Genomic DNA, 16418 nt, shown 5'->3' with positions numbered 1-16418 from the left:
TGGTAGAGAAGCTGTCGTGGGCACCGAGTCCCAATGTCCGCTTTCCGGCTCTGCACTGGCCAGAGCCTCCTCGAGGGTTGGCTGCACCTGCCGCGTCCTCGGCGCTTCCATTGGGGCCGCGCAAGCACTGGTGGGACTGGGCAGGGGGCGAGCTGGAGGGGCGCCGGCGATCACCGGGGCGCTAGATGCGTATCTTTCCGAGGAGGGGGTCGGGGAGGAGGAAAGCGAACTGGGAGAAGGCAAATCACGCCGTGAGGCGGCCGCGGGGAGAATCCCGCCGAGACCGCAAGAGCTGATGATCAGGACTTTCGGCGGCTGAAGCGAGTGCTGCCAGGTGCCCACCTCGTTCCTGGTCATCCCCTGCCAGCCCACCCACCATCCCTGGAGGTCGCGCAGAGTCCAATCCAAACTGAGGAATGCTGGGGCGGGGCCGAGTGGGGGCCGCAGTTGCTGTTAAGAGTTTAGACCAATCAGCCCTCGGCCCCACTTCTCTCGACCAGTAGGAAGTGGGGAAAGGCGCAGAGGTAGAAAGTGTGGCTAGAAGAGCAGGCGTCGGAGCCAATCAGCCGTGGGCCTCGTTCCCATTCGCCAACCAGCGGCAGGAGCGGGCCTGGGGGTGGGAGGCCGGGGCAGCTGTCAGGCTGAAGTCCGGCGAGCAACGCGCGGCGGGGAGGCTGAAGGAAGCGCGGCGCCCGGCCGGGCCCTGGAGATGGTCGTCGGCGCCGCGGGCTGGTGGTGTCTCGTGCTCTGGCTCCCCGCCTGCGTCGCGGCCCACGGTGAGCGGCAACGGGCGGGGCGGGGCTGTGCCGCGGGGTGGGCCGTCCAGCTTGCGCGCGGCTCGGGCTGGGGGCCACGGGTCACCTTGGGGACCCGGCGAGTTCGGGCGGCTGGGTGGGTGGGTGCTGGTCCTTTGGAACTTGAATTGGGCGCGGCCAGAGCCTGGGCTCTGAGCCTCATCTCCCTACATCGAAGCAAGGCTCTCCCTTACCCCCACTAACGCCGACCAGGCGGCTGAGGGCGCGACCAAGAGGAGGAGGAACCACTAGAGATCCTGCATGCTGTTGATATGTGAGCACATATGGTAACACACATCCCTACACACAAGCACAGATGTACATAGACAACCTGTTTGCACCTACACAAGCACAGAAACATATATACCCACACACATACGTATACCACGCTTAATTTACACAGATGAGCAAATGCAAAGGCCAGGCAAAGATGTGGGGGGGTGGGGGAGGTAAGGGGGTGTTTAGTGCTAATCCAGGGAGGCTTCCTGGGCATGTATCTGCATCTGATGGCAAGTCCTCACTCCCAAGATAAAAGGATGCATAGCCCAGTGCCAAGGCAGTGGGGCTCTACCTGGTGGCTGATTTGGGCAGTAAACAAGGACAACCAAAGCCAGTCAGTCCCACCCCGGCACACAGTAGTGGTTTGGTGGTTTGTTGATTGACTGATGGACCCGTGGCCGCAGCTCTCACCCTTCTGCATTCCTCAGTCTCAGTGCGCTAAGGAAACCAGAGGCTCAAGTTTAGGTGAAACATTACACTTTGGTGCTAAAAAGAAGTTCCCACACCCCAGAAAAACCTGGTTCTGGCAATTCTCTTCCTCAGTGCAGTGGAGCTGGAAATAGCTGTTCATTCAACAACCCTTATTGTGCACCCACTATATCCTAGCCACTGTGTTAGGTAATGTGGATACAGCATGGAATGAAGCTATAAACTTATGGTCCTTGCTGTAGTGGAGGAGACAGACATTAAACAAAAAATTATGAATACTCTAGAATTACAAATTATATTGGAAGTATCAATGGAGAAAAAGTATATTTTGAATGGGCATAAAAGGAGAGCAGTCATAGAGCTGATTTCTCTGCGAAAGTGACTTTTAAGCTATGACCTAATAGATGAGTAGGAGTAAGCCAGGTAAAGAGGTAGAGGTGGGGTGAGGTGAGGGTAGAAAGCCTCCTACAGAGAACAGCTTGCAAGAAGACTCAGAGTGAAGAAACTGAAAGGAGTCCAGTGTAGCTTGAACAGAGGAAGGAAATAAGGTCGGAGTAGCAGCCAATGGCCAGATAGAGCAGGGCCTTGCAGGCCATAGTTGAGTTTAGATTTTAAGTGCAAAGGGAAGCTGTTGATGGGTATTGAAGCCATGGGAGCGGTGACATGATCATATATGCTTTAAGATGTTTTAAGAATATCCTTGGCTGTTGTTTGGGGAATGGACCTTAGAGAGCAAAAAGGGAAGAAGGTAGACTAGTCAGGACAAGAAATGATAGTCGTGGCCCAGGAGGATGGCAGTGGGACCAGGGAGTCAACTTTTCAGTTTTAATAGAGTGTTTTGTACCCAAACTAACACATCTTCACCTGGAAACGCTCAGGCCCACTTCCTAGCAAAGACAGATTAACCCTCAGAGATCACAGTAGAGCTCAGTCTTCCTGGCTCACCTTTGCAAGCAGCAGCACTTATAAATCTGCCTGTACTAACATTTACTAACTCTGTATCAACTCTATCCTCCTCAAGGCAGGGACCACCTGTCTCACCCACCTGGAGGACCCACTTGGCTGAAACTGGGTCCTGAGGCCCTGACTATAGACAGCCTACTTGCAGACACAGGTCCATGGAGGCTTCTCATCTGTACTTTTTACTTTTCAGGCTTACGCATCCATGATTATTTGTACTTCCAAGTGCTGAGTCCTGGAGACATTCGATACATTTTCACAGCTACACCTGCAAAGGATTTTGGTGGCATCTTTGTAAGTTTGGGGAGGATCCCTCCTCTATGATCCTGTCGCCATCTTCTCCCCACTAAGCTGAGGTGATCCCTCTCCTCCCTCCAACCAATACTGGAGTGCTGGGACATGGAAGGGAGCAGTGCAGGGGCTGCAATGCAGGAAGGAAGGGCTTCCAGTTACTTCCCTGGGCACCATGGAGGGACCAGTTGTCCTTGGAAACATGAAACAGTGAAAAACCAAGGGCCCTGCTAGCTCTACCTCTGAATGATATAACTTAAGGCATGTTACTTCATCATTCTGGGTCCGTTGAACGCCCTTGCCTGTCTCCTGGAAAGGGATAGGACAACTATTTTGTGAGAATGAAGTACCCAGCATACAGAAACCACTCCACACCTTTTCTTCACACCTTGTGAGGAACGGATGGATAGGATGTCAGCCTGGTCCTAAAGCAGGTGCGTCTCCTCACACGTCGACCTGTCTAAATGTCTTTCAGCACACAAGGTATGAGCAGATTCACCTTGTCCCTGCGGAACCTTCAGAGGCCTGTGGAGAACTCAGCAACGGTTTCTTCATCCAGGACCAGATCGCTCTGGTGGAGAGGGGGTGAGGAGTGGACAGGCACTGGCGCAAGGGAAGGGCAGGAATAGGAAAGCTCCTAAGATCAATGATGGTGGTGGTCCTTTGAAATATTTTTTAAATAACTCATCATTTTAAGTCTCTTTAAGGTTATCCATGCTTTTTGGCCATTTATTTATGAGCCTTTATGAAAAATTGTCCATGGTCCTTTCATCCTCCTAGGGTGATGGCCTAGGGGAGGGGTAGCTAAGACCCTGCCTTTCCTTTGATCTCATCACCTTTTCCAGGGGCTGCTCCTTCCTCTCCAAGACCCGGGTGGTACAGGAACATGGCGGGCGGGCAGTGATCATCTCTGACAACGCAGTTGACAATGACAGCTTCTACGTGGAGATGATCCAGGACAGTACCCAGCGCACGGCTGACATCCCTGCCCTCTTCCTACTCGGCCGAGATGGGTGAGGGCTCCTTGTCTCTGGAGGTCAAGGGCAATCACCAGTCCCCCCCACAAGCCTCATCTTGGGGTGAACCAGTTGGAGGGTCAAAAGTCCTTGGGCTCTGGATGGAACTCCCAGTGATGGGGACAGTGGGGCATGATGGGGTGCTGAGAAAGTGACCATCCCCACCTCTCTTCATGCCCTCCCAGCTACATGATCCGCCGCTCCCTGGAACAGCATGGGCTGCCATGGGCCATCATTTCCATTCCAGTCAATGTCACCAGCATCCCCACCTTTGAGCTGCTGCAACCACCCTGGACCTTCTGGTAGAAGAGTTGGTTCCACCTTCCAGCCAGCTCTAGGCTGGGAAGGGGAAATCCAGAAATTCTGCTGTTTGGGACTTGGAGATAGCATTTGGGGATAGGTGGAGCCAGGTAGAGGAAAAAGGCTTGCACCTTTGCTAGGCTAAGGGAAGTCACACCACTGTTCTCCCTTCCCCAGGGCCCCCAAGGGTGTCCCATGTTATGGGAAGATGCAAGAAACATGCCTCAGGGCTTCTTGACTAGAATCTGGAACAAAAGGGGCTAAAGGCAGGTGGCCTGAAAGCCATCCGTGACCTGTCACCTCTCACCTGGCTCCAGCCTCCCCGACCCAGGGTCTCTTGTGTCCTTCACAGCAGTTACTGGGGTGGTTTAAGGAGCTGGTGTTTGAGGACTTAATAAACCCTCACTGACTTTTAGCAATAAAGCCTCTCATCAGGGTTGCAACTGTGTCCTAGAATAAGAGCTCATGGGTGGGAGGGCCTTCAAACTCACCCATCTGGCCCCATGCCCTTGTGTTGAGGGGAGGAGATTGAGGCCCAGAGACAATAAATGACTTGTCCAAGGTCTTTTAGGACCACTACTCAGATCGCTAATCTTGGATCCCAACACAGCCTCCTGCCTAAGATCTTAGGAGCCATAGTCCCTGGGGAGAAGGATCATCTTGCTGCCTAGTGCTGGGGAACCATGCTTGCCCATGGAGGATCCTTGCTCTGGGGGTTTAGAACATCAGCAAAGCGGAGTGTAGGTGAGACCAGAGATGAGCCTAAACTGGGGAGCTAGAGCTCCCACCTCCTGCCATTATCTGGTCTACCTTTCAAGCCTTTTCACCACCCACGACTGCTGCGTGCTCCAGCAGCTTGTCAAGTCATTCTCCACCAAGCATGCCTTCAGAGCCTGTCACCACTCACATTTTATTGAGAAGAGTGGGCAGGCGGGGATAGGAGGGGATGCTGGCTGCTGTGAAGGAGCAAGAACCCAATAGGCCAGACAGAAAGGCTCCACCTGGCTCATAATCCAGGGAAGGGCCTGTGGGCAGGCACCTGTCTTCGTAGGATCCCTTAGCAGGGGGATGTGAAGACCCCTTAGGGAAGGTAGGCAGAAAGGAATCGCAGGTGATGGGTTATAATTCCTACAGCTTCCAACACAAGAGTGAGGGGTACTGCTAATTTGGGGTTGGAGGATACAGTCAGGGCTAATCTCCGAGTATCTAACCCAGCTCTTCTAGGTTTCTGGAAGACTTCAATGTTCCTCTGCGGAGACCCTAAAGATGGATTGAGGCCAGGAGAGCCCCTAACTGACCCATATTCAACTGGTCCCAGGGAACAATTTGGAGCATCCTAAGGAGCACAGGCCTGTCACCCCCAGGTCTCAGCCATGCTGCTAGAGTCTTCAATGGGAAGTGGTGTGAGGAAGGGGTAATGATCACCCACACGCCCCTTCTGAGGGAAGCAGAAGCCTTTTCCGTACCCTGTGGGGCCAGCCACTGTGCCAGGGCCTGAAAGGCAAGGCACAAAATAGAGATTCTGGAGTTTGGGGAAGGAGTTAGTCTCCACTCCCCCAGATGTCCAAGGAGAGGAAGGTAATTCCCCTGGCTCAGTGTTTCCTGGCAGAGCCTTAGGGAAAGTGTTCTGGAGGCCCAGTTCCTTTCCTGCCTCACCCAGCTGTGCTAGTAGTAGTCAGGCAGTTGCCCTTATAAACTACAACGATGGGAAGTGGGGAAGGTGAGGGCAATGCACCCCCTCTTCTTTCTTCTTCAATAAAGTAAGGCTGTTCTCAGACTGCCACTTTGTACCCCCTCAATAGCAAGTAGAGAGGGGTGAGGCCTCAGATGGATGGGAAGGTGCAGGCATGGGGCCAAAGGGGAAGAAATACTGTTAGGCCCTGACCTTGGTTCCAGCCGCTCACACTCTGGAATGGAGTACATCAGGAGGCCAATTCTGAAAGGCTCAGCCACAGCGCAGAACCCGAGCCACTCAGCAGCAGTGTCCAGGGCATGAGGTCTGGTGGGGAGTGGAGGGCCAGGGTCCAGCCTCTGTCCTGCCCTCTGGCAGAAACAGCTGGAATGGGGGGAAAGCAGGCAATGGGAGTGGGGAGTTCCTTCCTAGCCTCTTCTCTGGGGGAAGGCCCCATTTTCTGGCAGAGTCTGGGGTAGGGCCCCTTCCAGGCATGGTGACATCACACATCGGTCATCTCGTCCCCCAGCTCTGCATCTTCTGCCTCTCCTTCTTCCTCCTCTTCATCCTCCTCCTCTGAGGTCACGTTGGGTTCATCAGCTTCTGCCAGGCATTTGGGGCAGGAACAGACAAACAGATAGTTCTCCCTGCAGCGGATGGGGGGATGGTGAGGGCGAAACGTCAGGCAGCCCCTGGGATAGAGGATCTGAGCCCAGCTGCCCACCTCGTCCCCAGCAGGCACCTGAGGATCTTGTGGCGGCTGTGGCGGCTGCGCTCCCGCTGGCAGCAGTCTAAGTAGCTGATACAGATTTCCTGGAAGGCAGAGGAGAAGTGGGGTCCGACAGTCTGTGCTATTAGATGGGATGAGGGACTCCCCAATCACTACTCTATCTCCAACTTCTGCTCCATCCCCAAGGGCCTGAGCTGCCCTTCAGTGAAGGGGTGGGCTGCCCCGATCCATTCCTCTGTGTCCTCAGCAAGCAGGTCACTACAAGGCTCTAACAATCTACATATGAGGCAGAGAGGGGACTGCAGTGAGCCTCAGGCCAGGCTTAAAGGCATTAAGGGCAAGATCAGTGGCCGGGTTTAGAGGTTATCTTGGTGAGATGCAACTTGTCCTGGAAGGTTCAACCAGACTGTGCAGCACTGACAACCAGGACCCCAAACCCACACTAGCTCCCCATAGTCCAAGCCACAGAGCCATCTCCTGCTTTCTTAGAAGTTGCAGTCCTTTCTCACAAGGTAGCTGGGGACAAGAACCTGGCACACGGCTGTTTCTCAAACACCGCTCTGAGGCTTTCTGGAGTAATTTTTTAATGGTGGGGTTAGAGCATATCCAGGGGCAAAAAGACTCATGCCCTGGGGTGTGGGGGGTTCAATTCAACAGCCTGAACTTAAGGCCCTAGCCACTGCCACTCCCAATCTCTAGAGAACTTGCAAGGCCCACTGCCACCCCACCCCCCATGCTCCCCACAGCTCCCGGCCCCCTCACCTCTCCTGGCTTAATATCCTCCAGGGCGGTGACATGCAAAAGGAAGTTGTTTTCTGGGAAGGAGGTCTCTGCATTGGGGACACAGCTGTGGTTGCCTGGGTCAGGAGAGGCAGGTAATGAGGATTGCTGACTCAACTCTGCAGAGCACTAGGTCCCATCCTTCCTTGTTTTCTGGAAGGATGGGATCTATCTGGGGCTGTGCAGATCCTGGAACTCAGGTTTCCTGACTCCCTGTCCAGTGCTCTTTCCTGAGACCATTGAGACACAAGTGTATCCCACATCGCTCCCTCTCCCACCTCCATGTCTGCCCCTGCTTTCCTCCTCACTGGCCACCCTGACTCTCAGTTGTGTTCCCAGTGTCTCACAAAAGAGGGACAGGGCTCTGAAAGGGCTGCCCGTGCCAGACCACTAACTCAGTCCTGTCTGCTACTGGTCATCTGGTAGCAGGTGAGCCCAGCCCTCTGAGAGCCTAGTTTGGGAGGGTAGCGTGGCTCTGGAACCTGGGAAGAGGATTTGCAGTGAGGAAACTAGAGGGTGGGAGGCTGGGAGCTAGAACAGACAATAGTCTGAGCGCACTACCCCTTCCCAGCAGGTGGGGACGGCCTGCTAGCCTGAGTTCCCTCCTCCCCGGCTCCTGAGGGCTCCCAGGCGCTCACCACACGTCCCTGCCAAATTTCGCAGGGCAGTGGTGGTGCACAGCTCATGCTTCCCTTGAGAAAATCAGAGCTCAGTGCCCTGCAGAGCACAGGGCCTGACCCACTGCGAGTTTTTATATATAAACATATATTAAGGCACCAGCAATCCAATGAATGAATGAATGAAAAACTGATGGACCAAAAAGGACCAGAGGAATCTCCAAGGGAAGCTCAGATCTAACCCCACTCCCAGACTCAACCCCATCAGCCTAGAAGGAGCGAAACAAAAGAGATGAACTGTGACTACGAGGGCACCGCTCCTCAATGTCAGGACTCACAGCAGCTCTGGAGCACAAAGAGGCCTGATCCTTCACAGTTAAGGAACTCGCCAGTTGCTGTAAGAAGTAATATGCAGGTGTTATTCTACCCATTTTATAGGGAAAAGGAAACTAGGTTTATAAGGAAAGGCACTGCCTCACCGTCCTGCCCCCCTACCACACGAATGCAGCTGATCCCGACCATTTCACCTGAACTTACATCTCTGAGGCATGAGCCTTGCTTTTCTGTAAATGATAGCGCTCTATTTGTCCAGCACTCCCCCACCCCCCAGCATTGAGCCTTTGCACAGATCTCAGGCCCATTTCTCATCTGAGTGTCCCTCAGACAGATCTGAAGCTTCCCACAGGCACACAGGATTCTGTCCCCCATCAACTCAGAGGTCCCTGGGGAAAGCTGTGTCCACTATTTGACCACGGGTGTGGGGGGTGGGGGGGTGGTGTCTCCATTTCACCCACCTGCCTCGATGTCCTTGTACAGCTGGTCAATGAAAGCATCCAGCTGCTCGCGGTCCTGTGGCTTCAGCTCCAGAGCGTCACAGGCATGGACCCACTGGCTCAGGGAGCTGGGGGTCCCAGGCAGCGGTGGTTGAAGAGCAGGAGGCCCAGCTAACAGGGCTCTCCACCTCCAGGCAAGTTAAACCCATTCCTTTCTCCAGGGTGGGGGCCCCATCTTCCCCACAGACCAAGAATCCCAATCGGAGCAGACTCCACCAGCTCAGTCTTTCTGACCCCCCATCACTATGTGCAATGTAGCACTCTGGCCACAGAGTTGCACCCTGTCCCACCTAGTCTTGAAGGGAGCTGTGGCTACCTTCCTTAGTCCATTTCCCACCCAAGCCCCAAGGGACAAGTCCAAAGTATCTGGAACAGTGTCTCCTAACCTGGTCCCAATTCCTTGGCCATTGGTCCCAACAAGAGCAAAGAGAGACCGGAATCCATCTGGAGTGAACCACTGCGGGGGAGAAAAGAGAGATGAGCACTCAGGTTCCAGCCACTTGTTTTTCTTCCTGATACAACTCTATGTTCAGACAGTCTTCTGTGAGTCAGTCCCAGCCCAACTCCCGAAGACCAAGTCAGCAGTCGCTTGGCTGACCCAGTTGCCCCTGGAGAGCTGGAGTGGCTGGGGAAGACACTGTCCCAACTCCTCACACTCACCTGGCTGAGTGCTTCCTCATAAAGGGCCTCTGTGAAGAGTCTCCGCAGAAGCTCCAGTTGGCCCTGGTTTAGGAAAAACAGGGAGACACTTGCATCCCTGAGGATTTCCCATCAGCACCCAGGCAGGGCCCAGACGACCTTGTGAGGGAAGGAAAAGGGCCAGCTCTGTAGACTGAGCTTTCCCTGGGGGCAAAGGAAGGCCACAGTCCTTATTTGCAAAGAGCCACGGCAGTCCACTGGTCTACTTCAAATCAGAGTGGCAAACCCCAATCCCTCCCTGTTTTCCAGCCCTCATTGCCAGCAGGGCCAAGGAAGCCTGGCTTCGAACACCTGTTCTCACCACCAACCTCCAGCCACCCCTAACTAGCCTCCAGACCAGCCCGACTCTCCCCCTCCACCCTTTCCTCAGAACTCAATGCAGGAAGACCCACCCCAGATGCCTTTTCACACATCTGCCTCCACTGGCCTCAGATTTTGTAATTCTTTGATTGGCAGTGGGTACTTACTGCTCCCTGACCCTGTGGACCCCCAACCCTCCATCTTTCATTATACCTGATACACCCACTGCTGTCCTATCATATCAGGGCACCCCTCCTTCCTCTGTCATTATCCCACTTCCCAGTTTGGGGTCCACATTAGGCCATGAAGTTAAATAATGGCAGGAATGTTAAGTCCTCTGAATAGATTTTTCACTAGGAAGGGACCAAATGTGGAGCTCTCTCAGGAAGTCACAGAATATTTCAAGCTATTGGGGTGGAGGGGACATGGGAAAAGACCAACCTTGAATTTGTCCCCCAAGAGTTTGTGGACAATTTCTTCCTCCTCATTGGCCGTTTTATTACAGAACTGGGAGAAGAGCCTGATCCAGCGATCCTTGTCCTTAGCCTGCAGTGAACAGATGTTTCAGGTCACACCACACACCCCTGTGCGTGCATGTGCACACATGGACTCAGACACCACATCCTTACTGCCACTGTCGCCCCTGCATCACACCTGAGCTTCCAGGTAGACCCTTCCCTTGACCTAGGACTTCTTTCCGACTCTGTATATCCCCAGCTATCTCCCCCAGCTTGGGCCAATCTAGCCAATTCAACACTGAGCAACCATAGTAATAGGAGGGGTTAGCATGGCTTCTCTCACTTATGTAAGAGACACAACCCTAAAAAAGTGGTGCTTACAAACCCAATGCATGAATTGCTGCTGCACAAGAATGTCCTCTCAGAGGTCAGAGGCTGTAGGCCAGATGAGTGCCCACTCCCCCTGCAGATGTACGGTTATCAACCCCTAAGGTTTCCGTAGGAAGCAGCTTCCCTTAGAAAGCCCAGAGGAACGCTGCATCTCAGCAGGAGACTGAGGCCGAGGGTTGAATGAAGCCTTTTCCGCTTCCCTGCAAGGGTCAGGTGGGCTCACCTGCTTCACTGTGGCCACCATCCGGGCCATCAGCATGATGCTAGCAGTCTCAGGGGGGTAGTGGACACTCCTGGGGAGAAAGAAAAAGGTTTGGCCCATGAATTCCCTCCAAGTAGCTGTTTTCAAGGAAGTCCAGTCTGACTGCTACAGACTGAAGAGAGACAGTCATCGGCAAGGGCTTGGACAGGACTTTACATTCCTATAGGCTTAATGCGAAAGTGTAAAATGTTGAGGACGGTGGGACAGGCAGCTCAAACAAAAGGCAGGGGGCTGGGTAATGTGACCTCTGTAAGAATAGGGTGGGGGAATTCTGGGAGATGGTAACTTAAGAAAAATGGCTGCATCTGCTGAGCCAGGCAGGGAGGCAGGGGAGGGAGGGGTAAAGGAAAGAAGAGATGAAATGCCACCTACCTCCATGCCTCCTGCAGCTTATTGAGAGGATGCAGGGGGTCATCCTGGGAGGGGCCTGGGCACAGGACCCGATGGTATTGCTCAGCAGCTGCCAGCCGACATTCTGCACTGCAGTACATCACCTGTGGGAGGGTGGAGGTCAGCACCTCAGGCTGGTGAAGCACAGATGTCCCAGGTGGTACTCACCTCCTCTAACTGCATTCCTTCCACAAACAGCCCCTGAGCAGAGGCCCAGGGTACTGTGACACGAGAAAGCATACAGTGCTCTGGGGGCACAGGAGGGGTCCCCTACTAACCCAGGCTTGTAAAACCATGGAAACAAAGAGAGCTTAGCAGGTAGAGGGGAGAGCCCCCCAGGATCTTAGGAAGAGGACTAGCTCCCATCCAGCCTATTTAGACAATGGGACTGGAACAAGAGGATGAAACTGCAACAGCAGCTGAGCCTTTCAATGTCTTATCCTACATTGTGGTTCTCAAGGGCTGTGACCAGGTCCGTCTTCGCTGCTGACTCCCCAGAGAGGACTTCAGCTAAGGTGTCTTCCAGCAGTCCCTGTCCGGTACCCTCCCCAGGGACACTCACCTGGCAGTGGGGACAGTTCTGGTGGAGGTCCTTGCGCACAGTGCACAGCTCAGGGTGAGGCAGCACCTGGCCGGGTTTCCCCGTCAGCCTCCGGGCATTCTCCTCTGCCTTCTCCAGTGCCCGCAGGCAGTGGTCACAGGCTGAGGGAGAGAGCCAGACATGACAGTGTCTCGAGAGCAGGGTCCACACTTGTCATTTTCACAGCAGTATCCCAGGGCTAGAATAGTGCCGGGCACAGAGTGGATGCTCACAATGTTTAGAAAGTGAGGAAATGAATACGTTAAAGAATGAAATGAAGGAATGGATTTCATATGCATTCAAAAGTAGAGGATTAACCTCTTCCCTCTCTGGAGTCCCCACCCTACCTGTCACAGGCACCCTGCTTCTCAATGGGACTTAGTCTGTGGGGCTCCCATCCCTTCCCCCAGACTGGGCTTTCCCCACATTTGGGAAAAAAGTGACCCTCCTTCCACAGTTTATCTCTGGCCTAAGAAAAGAGTGTGTGTGTGGGGGGGGGGGGGGGAGCATGTGGCTGGTTTCTGACCCTTAATGCAGCCTTTTCACCAAGGGGCATGTGGCCTCTGGGCAGAAGGCTCCACTTTGGCACGGAGCCCTTCAGCATGACATCCAGTCCCTTATGTTATTAGGGTGGACTCTGAGTTCCACCCGAGTGACAGCCCTCCCCCAGGGAGCACTTCGGAAGAGCCTCTTTCCTACAGGCTCACAGCCCCCAACAGCCTGAGAGGAGACAGTGTTCTCGGGCAGTTCTCCAAGGGAAGACAGCCTTTCCTCCTAACATCCCAGGGACACCCACCAGTAGGGAGTATGCAGCTCTCTCCATGCACAGAGGCAGCTGGGCCAGCAGCCATGAGGCATGGGATGTGCTCACCTCGGTAGCGATAAAGTGCATTCCAGAGAAACTGTGCAGCCACCAGGGGCCGTTCTACAAAGATGGTCTCCCCCTTCCGGATCAGCTGTGTGGCAAAAAGCCCCTTTCCCTGAGAGGGCAGAGAAGGAGCAGGATGGCCATTAGAAGAGGCAGAGGACAGTTCCAAGCCTCCTGGAGGGCCACCCCGCCTCACCCCCACATGCTACCTCTTAGCAGAGGCAGGAGGGTTCACGGAGCATGGTCAGCACCCCATTACTGCCTCTGCTCTGACCTACTTTCAGTCACACTTCTTTCAGCCTGTTCAGAGAAGAGGGCCCGGATGTCAGCCATCCCAGAATACCCACGGCGGAATTTTTAGAATGGCCAAAGGAGGGCCAGAGCTCATAGCAGGCAGGTGCCTCCGGTACCAGGAGCTGGTAACAGCAGGGCAGCCTTCTCTGAGTCACCCACATGCCCCTCCAGGATCCGGGCAGTGATGCTACTATTAATGGTTGCACAGAAATCCTACACCATGGGAGAGGGAGGCCCAGTTTGGGGGAGAATGTACCCTATTTCCCTGGTTGGACGGATACTCCAGCACCTGGCATAGTACCTGGCACTCAACAACTTCTCAGAGGTTACTCTGAAAAGAAAGACTAATCGTAGCACTAATCCTAATGCTTATTTGCTTGAACTTTTGAGCTAATTGCTTCACTTCTTCGCATCTGTTTCCCACATGAAAAACGAGTATTTAATAATATTGAACAGGTATTTTCCAGGATATAGCACAGGCCATGCACCCCATAAGCTCTAGCTCCTTACTACTCAAAGTGAGGGGATGGACTGGCAGCCTGGGCATCAGCTAGGAGACTGTCAGAAATGCAGAATCTCAGGCCCCACCCCAGGCCTGCTGAATCAGAATATGACTTTAACAAGATGCCCAGGTGATTCATATGCATGTCAGAGTTTGAGAAGTAGTCTAAAGCACCATACACATCAGGAAAAAGACGAAGGATGAGAAGACAATCGCTGAATTGCATCTCTCAGAGTGCAAAGGGATTCAGGAGACAGCTTTAGAACCCAGGGAAGTTACTGGCCCCCCCCCGCCCCAGGCATTTCCTTCCACCATTCACTCAGAGAAGTGCCTTGCAAACACCGAATTGTCACAAAAAGGGAGAGAGAATTATGATCAGCACAGCAATTAAATGTCCTGTCATGTGGCCTCATGGGTAGCACCCTGTCTTCTAGCATTGGAGCTCTGGCTAGACAGGGACACCTCCCAAAGTCAAAGCAGCAGGAAGTGCAGACCAGAACAGGCACTGCGCAACCCATGAGCCACAAAGCTCAACCCTCTGAACAGCTCTGGGAGCTCTCAGAGGAGAGTGGGGCCGCTGGAACAAAACCACTGGGCAAAGCCGTGGATGCACTTTGGTTGTCTTCCTGAAAGCCCCACCCCGTACTTTGTGGCCCCTGGGACCCGATCTCCCAAAATGAAATCTGGCCTTCTGCTACGGACACAAAGATGTGAATGTTATCTCTGACAATCTCAAATCTCAGTATTAGATAAATATTGATCTCTTTCTTGAGGACCAAAATGTAGACAATATTTAGTAATCAAGACAAAATGAAAAGCAGAACTGTTCCTCTATAAAACCACACATTCCCCCAAACATGTGAAAGTGTTTCAAGAAAACAGCTCTAATTCATATTTCCAAGAAGCTTGGAGAGAACTGAACTTGAAGGGAAAGGGCACAAAGTATGCAAATATATTTTCAATTTGGCAAATAAATAAAAAAATGTTGTACAAAACTCTAAGACTGCACTAAATTTTTAAAATCTTTATTAAATGGATGATTTTATAAAAAAAATATAAATTGCCAAAACTTAATTCAAAAGTAAGAAAGCCTTGCCCTAGCTGGTTTGGCTCAGTGGATAGAGCATCAGCCTGTAGACTGAAGGGTCCCGGGTTCGATTTCAGTCAAGGTTGCAGGCTCAATCCCCAGCAGGGGCATTCAGGAGGAGCCGATCAATGATTCTCTCTCATCATTGATGTTTCTATCTCTCTCTCTCCCCCGCCCTCTAAAATCAATAAAAATATATTAAAAAAAAAAAAAGTAAGAAAGCCTAGACAGACTAAAAAGCAGTGCTGTTTTCTGGCTGATGTGTACCAGTATGGCATTCTGGTTGGCATCACTGTATTTGATCAGGTTTCTGTTGTGATTAGTCACGTCCCTGGCATAAGAGTGGGTAAATTTTTAAGGAAGCATTCTTGCCAATATCCATAGAAGCAACAAAGTGATCAAAACTATCCCATGTGAGGCTCCTAATCTATATGGTTTTATGAGCCAGCTCTGTCAGACCAAAGAATAATTCTCATGCTCTTTAAACTATACAGTAGTGTAAAGCTTCTCCATTTTACTCAAAAAACAAAACATAACTGATGTGGTAACTGGGGAAATTACACAAAATAAAATCATAAACCAATCTCATCTGATGACTGTAGATGCAAAGAGCCTACTATCTTGTCACTAAGTGTGGGTAGGTGTATGCTTTTCTCCAGCAGCAGATCGGGTGTAGCCAGCTCATTCTTCCAGAGCTGGGGTTTTGACAGGACAATTAGGCAAGGAGAGTGGCTGGCGTAGTAACGAAGTGAGAGGGAAGAAGTGAAGAAAGAAGGGGGCAGAGAGACGGGAGACGGGGGGCTCAGTGATGGTAAAGGTGAAAATTTCTGCATGCCAGGAGTGCCGGAATGAGACACCATCCAAGTGCAAGCCAATCAGTACTAGGGGCCCTGGGGGGAGATGGAGGTGTGAGCAGCTCCCAGGATGCAGGGAGTGCCCTGCCCGGAGAGGAATGCTCCCAGTCCCCCGGGCGGAAAGGGGGCAATGGAATTGGGCTGGGCCTCTGACATGGTGGGCAAGGGCTAAGGATACACACAGCCCCTCCACAGGATAAATGATTCAACAAAGAAACGCCAATGAGAACAAAGCAGTGCCGTTTTGCACATATTAATCGGCCACGATAACTCAGGGGAAATCCTCAGTGCTGGAGAGAACAAAAGGGCGTGTGCTGGGAAATGAGCTGCCCGGTCTTGGACCTCCGGGAAAAACCAGATGGAGCGCAAGGGCCTATAGAGAGGGTTTGGTTGTGGACACTGCCGCCCTCCCGTGCCATCAACTAAAACGATTATTGAGCTCTTAAAAACGAATACTCAGAAATAGGCTTAGGAGACAGGAAGATTGACTGCTGCATCAAAAAGCCGTTTCTAAAAATGTGACCTTAGACACATATCTGCACAGGACTAGGATTGCCGGTGATTTTTTACCTTCTTTCTTTACATGCAAGTTCACATTTTTTACGACGAACTTTTAAAAAAGCAAGAACAAAAGTGACAGAATCACCTCACTCTCCTGCTCAACCCCTCCAAATGCTCCCACGGGCTGCAGGCTCCGGTCCAAGCGCTCCCAGGCCCTCCCTCACCCCAATCCCCCCAGAAAGTTCCCCGAGGACCCCCGTTTTTTCATCTCCGTCCCCTCGGCTCACACATCCCCGCCCACGGCGCCCGGGGCCCAGGAGCACCGATCCGCGTCCTGGGTCGGGAGCCCCGGGACCCCCACCCCCGCCAGCCCCGCCTGCCGCAGCCGGCCCGGTCCCGCGGAAGGGGGCGCGCACGGAGGCGCGGAGGCCCCGGCACAGCGCGCGACCGCCCCGAAGCCTGTGCGCGGAGACAGACCGAGCGCCCACCACACTCCCACACGCCTGCGAGCTGCCAGTGTCCCACGGGGCTG

The 16418-nt window shown here is 53.0% G+C and overlaps 2 protein-coding genes across 2 annotated transcripts; one reads left to right on the top strand and one right to left on the bottom strand.

Moving 5' to 3' along the window:
- The first annotated feature begins 340 nt into the window (after positions 1 to 340).
- PRADC1 (protease associated domain containing 1) lies at positions 341 to 5847 on the top strand. The gene is made up of 5 exons (XM_006096764.3): positions 341 to 776; positions 2656 to 2756; positions 3229 to 3338; positions 3599 to 3766; positions 3955 to 5847. Exons 1-5 carry the CDS (start codon positions 710 to 712, stop codon positions 4073 to 4075), a joined length of 567 nt encoding a protein of 188 aa, XP_006096826.1. The 5' UTR covers positions 341 to 709; the 3' UTR covers positions 4076 to 5847.
- Positions 4955 to 12981, bottom strand: SMYD5 (SMYD family member 5). The gene is made up of 13 exons (XM_014462647.2): positions 12937 to 12981; positions 12652 to 12853; positions 11763 to 11902; positions 11183 to 11304; positions 10772 to 10841; positions 10142 to 10246; positions 9362 to 9424; positions 9088 to 9158; positions 8663 to 8769; positions 8207 to 8263; positions 7234 to 7328; positions 6484 to 6554; positions 4955 to 6388 (listed from the first exon to the last, which is right to left on the bottom strand). Exons 1-13 carry the CDS (start codon positions 12979 to 12981, stop codon positions 6244 to 6246), a joined length of 1293 nt encoding a protein of 430 aa, XP_014318133.1. The 3' UTR covers positions 4955 to 6243.
- Positions 12982 to 16418: the final 3437 nt, after the last annotated feature.

The sequence above is a fragment of the Myotis lucifugus genome, unplaced genomic scaffold (assembly GCF_000147115.1).
Source record: "Myotis lucifugus unplaced genomic scaffold, Myoluc2.0 scaffold_186, whole genome shotgun sequence".
Lineage (NCBI taxonomy): Eukaryota > Metazoa > Chordata > Mammalia > Chiroptera > Vespertilionidae > Myotis > Myotis lucifugus.
This window is presented reverse-complemented; position numbering and strand designations above follow the sequence as displayed.

Excerpts from the sequence above, each read along its gene's own strand:
- SMYD5 (XM_014462647.2), bottom strand. The coding sequence starts at position 12,981 with ATGGCTGACATCCGGGCCCTCTTCTCTGAACAGGCTGAAAGAAGT. Across the intron at positions 9,425-10,141 it reads TCTTGGGGGACAAATTCAAG|GGCCAACTGGAGCTTCTGCG; the intron begins GTTGGTCTTTTC and ends TTCCTAAACCAG. Across the intron at positions 7,329-8,206 it reads CTTTGTGCTCCAGAGCTGCT|GCAACCACAGCTGTGTCCCC; the intron begins GTGAGTCCTGAC and ends CTCCTGACCCAG.
- PRADC1 (XM_006096764.3), top strand. The coding sequence starts at position 710 with ATGGTCGTCGGCGCCGCGGGCTGGTGGTGTCTCGTGCTCTGGCTCCCC. Across the intron at positions 3,339-3,598 it reads ATCGCTCTGGTGGAGAGGGG|GGGCTGCTCCTTCCTCTCCA; the intron begins GTGAGGAGTGGA and ends CACCTTTTCCAG. Across the intron at positions 3,767-3,954 it reads TTCCTACTCGGCCGAGATGG|CTACATGATCCGCCGCTCCC; the intron begins GTGAGGGCTCCT and ends ATGCCCTCCCAG.